This window comes from Ctenopharyngodon idella, chromosome 14 (genome assembly GCF_019924925.1).
Source record: "Ctenopharyngodon idella isolate HZGC_01 chromosome 14, HZGC01, whole genome shotgun sequence".
NCBI classification, from domain to species: domain Eukaryota; kingdom Metazoa; phylum Chordata; class Actinopteri; order Cypriniformes; family Xenocyprididae; genus Ctenopharyngodon; species Ctenopharyngodon idella.
In genome coordinates, this window is record NC_067233.1 from 18623331 (window position 1) to 18630804 (window position 7474).

Sequence of the window (7474 nt, forward strand, 5' to 3'; positions counted from 1 at the left end):
TATCGAAGTGAACAAAGATGAATGAACTTGGCCGAGTGCCGTTTATATGGACGCCACTGTCTCTGTTTAACCTGTGACTGTCAACAGATGGCGCCGTGGTGCTTTTGGAGATTTCAGAATTATAGAAAAATAAATAAATACGATTTCAGGATACATTGACTCTACTCTGTATTTTGTAATACTTGTGATACATTCCTAACTATTTGTTTTAAATAAAAAGTGAGCGATTCAGTGACGCAAATGTTTTGCGAAATACATGACGTCATATTCAAGCGACTTGTCATGCCTTTATCATTTTGACATTCCGAATGAAAAGGATGAATGTGTACATACTGTGAAAAATAAATTATCTTTCACTAAATATTCAACGCGCAAATGATGTGATAAACAACTTGACTATCTAAAGTTTGGAATCGCAAGCAAAGGTGAAGATTTTGTTACGTTTCTTCTAGGTGACCAGCAGCCGGTAACTTCACTGTAACATTCTGACCAGGTTAAAGGTGTTACGACTGGTGATTATATATATATAAGCATTTTAATATATTTATATTTTTTAATTATTTTAATATTTTTTTCCATAGGTTGAGTTTTATTATAATATGACTGGCCTGTTTAATTATAATATTATTTGATTTTTTAACACAAAAAGGTGAATTATCTAATATATGGCATGTAGTTTGTATCAAGATAAAGATAAAGTATATAAAACGTAAAAGATTATAATATATATATATATATATATATAATCATAGTTTGAAATGTGTTCAATAAAAATGACACTAACTAATCTTTAATCATAAACAGGCAACGAGCAATCAATACTTACATGTTGTTAACATTATGTCTTTATACAATTAAACGTGCACAAACAAAAGCAGGATGTTTTCTACAGAGAAGTACAAACACAGGATATACAATTAAGGTGATGCTAGCTAGAATAGTTTGATCTAGAAACTAGAAACAAAAGGGTTTAGCTTTTGTGTGCAGACATTTCCGAGATTTCTTCTTGATCCTTCACTGTTATTTTTTTCATAGGTTCATCCATAATGATGTGGCCGAAGCTTACCAGGTCAGCGACATTTGTGACTCTACGGATATGTCGCCAAAGCAACCTATCAACGCTGAGGCCTGACATCAGAAGCATCTCTCATGGTTCCTCCTGCCTGGACAGCAGAACTCAAATCATCCTGCCTCTCTGCAGCAGGTCACCCCTCTTAGCTGGCCATCCCTCCATCACATTGGCCCTGTGGCTTCAACCCAGAAGAACTATAACTACAGACCGATCAAGCTGGTATGAGAGCATTGCAGACTCCACGCCCATATACCTCACAGAGCAGCTCCTTGTGTCCGCTCAACAGATGACAGGACTGCCGTGGTGGGCCAGCATTGTGTGCACTACGCTGGCACTGCGTACCGCCATCACTCTCCCCCTGGGAATCTATCAGTCGATCATCATTGCAAAGGTGCAGCCAGATCATTGCAGCAAGAGGCTGTTGTAGTCGTTGTCCATGTCTGGATCTTTGGTTGCGTTAAATCTTGTTAGCAATGGCGTTTTGTTTTTTGTTTTAGCTATACACAACCATTCAAATGTTTGGGGACTTCTTTTGAAAGAAGCCTGTTATGATCACCAAGGCTGCATTTATTTGATCAAAAATACAATAAAAAGTGGAATATTATTACAATTTAAAGTAACTGTTTTCTATTTAAATATGTTTAAAAAAAATTATTTTTGTAATGCAAAGCTGAATTTTCAGCATCAGTACACCAGTCTTCTCTGTCACATGATCCTTCAGAAATCATTCTAATATGCTGATTTGGTGCTCAAGGAATATTTATTATAATTATTATTATTATTATTGTCAATGTTGAAAACAGTTGTGCTTGCTTAGTGTTTGTATGGAAACCATGATAGAAAAAATTCAGGACTCTTTGAATAAAAAGTTTTAAAGAAGAGCATTTATTTGAAATAGAAATGTTTTATAACATTATAAATGTTTTTACTTTCACGTTTGATAAATTTTATGCATCCTTGCGAAATAAAAGTATTAATTTCTTTTAAAGAAATCTCACTAACCCCAAACTTCTGAATGGTAGTGTATGTTGTGATGAGTGTTTTGTCATCAAATATTTTTTTCACCTATTTCTGCGCATTCACAGGCCCATTTTGTCTTTTCTTAATGAGGATATATTCTTTGTTTGTAGAATTTCATTATCCCTTTTTATAATCCCTTTTTTGAAGTCTACTTATGGCCATTTTCCACCTCATTTCTGACAGTATGTCCTAACCAGATGCGATAAACAACAAAAATGGGCAGTCGTGGCCTAATGGCTAGAAAGTCGGACTGGTAACCCGAAAATTGTGGGTTCGATTCTCAATACCGACAGGAAATGACTGAGGTGCCCTTAAGCAAGGCACCTAACCCCCAATCACTCCCCAGGCGCCACAGCAAATGGCTGCCCACTGCTCCGGGTGTGTGTGTGTTCACTACTCACTGCTCCTAATGTGTCGCCACTATCTTGGATGGGTTAACTCAGGTTCCATCCCAGCTCCAACAGACATACCTATAGTTTTCAAACTTGATTAGCTGGATCAGGTGCGTTTAATGTCATGTCACTGTCACTTAAAGCTTCTCTTCCAAGATACACTTCTGGTTGTGGTGATTTCTGAATATTTTTAATTTTCATAAATGGTCTGAGTGGGCTAGGGATGGAGCTTGTTAATGGATGGTACATCAAAAACAGATTTTAAATGCTTACAAAAACTATTTTCCTTTTAATAAGGATGCAACATGACTAGGTTTAAAGTGAATCATTGAGTAAACAGCCCGTTCTCATGTGAATTTCTTTGTTTGTCTGCACTTAGTGCAGTATGGGAGGCACATCTTGGAGGTCAGCAGATATCACAGAGTAAACACTGGAGATCATGTGCCTTATTGAGAGACTCTCCGTCTCTCTCGTCCACTCTCCCAGCTGTGGGATGTTTCTCTTGCCAAGAAGGAGGATTGAAACAAAAAGAATGTGCCCCCCCCCCCCCCCCCCTCCCCCTCCTTCCTTCTCTACTGATGTCCCACAGTGTGAGAACATTAGCTGTAGAATGTCAGATCATCTCTTTAAACTGATGTCTTGGTATCTAAACAAGCAGAGATGAGGCCAAATCATTTGTCCCTTTTAATTCAAGTTTGATCTGTAGTCATTGAAAATATGTGTGCTGGTGTGTGTATCTGAAAAATTTAGTAATTTTATTAAACTTATTCACTGAATACTGGTCCATCCAGGCTGTATTTCCATTTTTAGTACCAGTGGTAGTGTCCAGTGAATTACTGCTTTCATAGGCCAGGGACTTTGTTGAAAATACTTAAAAAGGAGTTCAGGCTGGAAAAAAGTAAACACTGTGCCCTTTTGCCTCAGCTAGGTTGAAGCTCTGCAGAAGGAGATCGCTGTGTTAGCCCACCAGTTACGCTTTGAAATCTCTGTGAAAGCCAAAGAGAAGGGCTGGTCAGAGAAAACATGCAGGTAGGAGATCATTTTTTCATGCCATCTACTATGGCATGAAATATACCAAAATCACATACTCTCGAGTAGTTCTTTGTGAGCGCTAAAAAGTATGTTTTATATAGTATGCATGTATGTACTACATTCTCCATGTTGTCATTGTCATGTGACCTACCAGCATCAGTTGTGTCGCTTCACTGGCATTCACAAACCCTCATGGGATAGTAAAGTGTCCATCGTATGCTCACTTCAGAATCTCACCGCAAGCAGTAGGTCATCCGGGTACTTTTTGCCTACTCTTTTATGAGTGCTGTGAATTTGGACATACTTCTTTTGTCACATACTGTTTTTCACCTACTATATAGTAGGGAAGTATGTGATTTGGGATGCAGTCTCTGTCTTGGGTTAAAGTCTTTATGTCATATGAAAAGCCCATATTAATTTTCTCAGAAAATGAGTCTCATTTCACTGCAAAATTATTTTGTTTCAATTTACTTGAAGCAAAACTGCATAAGATATTAAGACTTGTTTTCAGAGAATACATCTTATTAAATGTATTTTTTTTTTTTTTTTTTTACTTTATTTTACTTGAGATCTGAATAAAATGAAAAAAATGATCTGTCAATGGTGAAAAAAAATAAACAATACATTTTTAAAAATATTAAAATATATTTATTTTAACGTTTTAAATATTTCTAAACTTAAACATAATATAATATAATGAAAGGTATATTCAGCATTTTTTAAGCTGTTTATATATTTTTTACTGCAAAACAAGAATAACTTCCCTCACAACGACATGGCCTGATTAAAAAAAAATAAAAAAATTAATATTTCATTTCTCAGCTACACTTAAACTTTGAAGGATTCAATCAACCGTTTGCTTAATTACAACAACTGCATCCACAGGTTTCATTTTAAGAAGAATCTGAAGCGAATCGTGTCTGAGCTTTATGTCCGAGATAACTGCCACCCATTCAAGGCCAGTTTACTGATCTGGGTCCAGCTGCCCATGTGGGTGTGTCTGTCTCTGGCCCTGCGTAATCTCAGCCTGGGAATGGGACATGTTCCCCTAGGTGAGTCACATCCTTTGGTCTATTACGTTTTCCAAGTGTGCTCTTTAGTTGCTTGTATTTAGCAATGCATCCAACATAATCACCTGTAGAGAGGATTTTAATGAACTAACAAACATATTTCTGCTCATTCATCAGCATCAGAAGCAGGTTTGGCAACAGGGGGCGCACTGTGGTTCCCAGACCTGACTCTCCCAGACTCTACCTGGATCATGCCCATTTCTCTTGGCCTTATCAACTTGCTCATCACAGAGGCAAGGCACTTCTACAAAATTAGGCTTGCTACCTAGCACTAGAAACTTGGCCAGGATGAAAATTGACTATTTATAGAGTCAAAAAAAAAAAAAAAAATTTCTGTCAGCATACAAATTTACGAGAAAGTTTGAATTTTATATATATATATATATATATAATTATGTTTATATGTTTACCCAAAAATCACCAATACTCCAACAGAAGTAAGACTTTTCAGTTGAAATTTGCACCACTTTTTGGTTGTAAATTGGTTAAAGAGTTACTTCACACAAAAATGAAGATTCTGTCATCAGTTACTCACCCTCATGTTGTTCCAAACGTTCCTCAGAACACAAATGACGATATTTTTGTTTAAATATGAGAGCTTTCTGTCTCTCCATAGACAGCTATGCAACTACCAGATCGTAAAAGATCGTAAAACTAATCCATATTAATCGGGTGGTTTAGACCAAATTTTCTGAAGAGACTTGATCACTTTACATGATGAACAGATTTAATTTAGGCTTTTATTCACATATTCACAAGCAAGCATGCTTGAGCTTCCGTTTACCACAACTGATGTGTGCGTTGATCAATGTTTATATGTGAATAAAAGTCTAAATTCAATCTGTTCATCATATAAAGCAATCGCATCTCTTCAGAAAATTTAGACTAAACCGCTCAATACATATCGATTAGTTTTAAAATCTCCTTATGAACTTTTTGAAGCGTCAAAGTGGTAGTTGTGTAGACTGTCAATGGAGGGACAGAAATTTCTCTGATTTCATAGAAAATATCATCATTTGTGTTCTGAAGATGAACGAAAGTCTTACTGGTTTGAAACGACAGAGTAAATGATGACAGAATTTAAATTTTTGGGTGAACTAACCCTTTAACTAATATAGGTAACCAATTTTATTTTTCTCATTTTTATTTATTTATTTATATTTAAAAATTGGGGTGAAATATGACTTGTTCTTGGCAGGGTTTATGAGGTTCATCTATTATTCGCCCGTGAATATTTTGCTTGTTTCTTATCTTTTTCTTTTGAACTGTTTTTCCAGATATTCGCCTTGAGACAACTAGAGCCTTCAAAGTTCCAGAAGTATGTGACACACTTCATCAGAGGAATATCTCTGCTGATGATCCCTATAGCCGCCACAGTCCCGTCAGTAAGTATCCCGGCACATTCAACCATTATCTGCTGTATCTGTATACAGTAACTTTACATGTTTCAACATGTATGACATGAATATATATCACTCACGTTTTCAAGTGATGATGTTTTTCCAAAAGAGAAGACAACAGTGGTACATCATGTCTTCTGTACCATGACAGATATGCTCTGTGGCTTTTGATTTTGGGACAAAATGGGCGTATGAAGGGTTGTGTTTTTGAAGCCCACCTGATACTGGTTACAAAGGAAAGAGATGTTGTACAACTTTCCTGTGATATCTCTAGCAGATTTAAAAATCGATGTCTCGTGCTTATCTATCTGTCATAGACGTATTTGTGTTGTGTCTCCAGTCCTTTCTTACGTAAGAGCAATAGATGAGAAGTTTCTCAAGATGTTGGTCATGAGAATGCTTCATAAAAAAAAAACAGCACAATGAATTTAAAAATTCAAATCGAATTAAAATATTTTAAGGATTCCTGATGACTCGTTTTGTTCTTTCTGTTTTCCTAATTCATAGTCCATGTCTCTGTACTGGCTCAGCTCTAGTTGTGTTGGACTGGCACATAACCTGCTCCTGAGATCCCCTCGCTTCCGGGGCGTCTGTCGGATCCCTCCAACACGTTCGGATTCTGAAACTCCATACAAGGACATTGCAGCTGCCTTTGTAGCCAAATACATCATATAGATGGATCCAGACATTGCAGATTAGAGCATCAGCTTCTGAAAATGTGGAATTGAACATGTGGATGTGTGCAAACAGGTTGATTCATCCAACATGACACTGTAACCAAAGGAGTATGGCAAAACAAAGGCCTTTCTGTCAGGAATCTCAGTATAAAGTCAGGAATGTTAATGAACAAAAGCATTTGGAAAGAGACTCCAATAGTAGTAGATGTTGTTAAAAATAAAAATTATTTGTGAAAAAATAAATAGTTCTCCATTTTGTTATTAGAGTTGTTGCTCACACTGGGGTTTATGATTCTGGCCTGGCATGAGCCATGTAACTACAATATCATAAAACAGTATTTCAGATTGGGTTTTCACATTTTTTTATAGGAAAAAGTGCACGTGGTTTAAAAAAGGTCAAAATGACATTCATCTTTCATGCTTATTTCTAAAGATTGATCATCATGAGATTATTTGTTATTTTATTTATTTATTTTTAATCTGCACAACGTATTTTGCAGCTTATTTTTTTAATATTTTTAAAAAAAGTATTTTATGCTCACTAAGGCATATTGGAAAATACAGTAATATTGTTACATTTTTAACTGTTTTCTATTTGAATATATTTTAAAATGTAATTTATTCCTGTGATGGCAGCTGAATTTTCAGCATCATTACTCCAGTCTTCAGTGTCACATGGTCCTTCAGAAATCACTCTAATATGCTGATTTGATGAACAAGAATCATTTATTATCAATGTTAAAATCCTTTGTTCTGGTTAATATTTTTGTGGAAACTGTGATGTATTTTTTTCAGGATTCTTTGATGAATA

The 7474-nt window shown here is 35.9% G+C and overlaps 1 protein-coding gene across 2 annotated transcripts; it reads left to right on the forward strand.

Annotated features, from left to right (window-relative positions):
- The first annotated feature begins 250 nt into the window (after positions 1-250).
- LOC127494503 (cytochrome c oxidase assembly protein COX18, mitochondrial) lies at positions 251-6887 on the forward strand. 2 transcript variants are annotated; one of them, XM_051860437.1, is made up of 7 exons: positions 251-425; positions 1036-1463; positions 3413-3513; positions 4402-4568; positions 4704-4819; positions 5864-5971; positions 6494-6887. In XM_051860437.1, exons 2-7 carry the CDS (start codon positions 1047-1049, stop codon positions 6659-6661), a joined length of 1077 nt encoding a protein of 358 aa, XP_051716397.1. In that variant the 5' UTR covers positions 251-425; positions 1036-1046; the 3' UTR covers positions 6662-6887. The 2 variants fall into 2 exon arrangements, with proteins under 2 accessions (XP_051716397.1, XP_051716398.1); XM_051860438.1 differs by lacking the exon at positions 251-425 and having other exon boundaries at positions 1253-1463; positions 3409-3513.
- Positions 6888-7474: the final 587 nt, after the last annotated feature.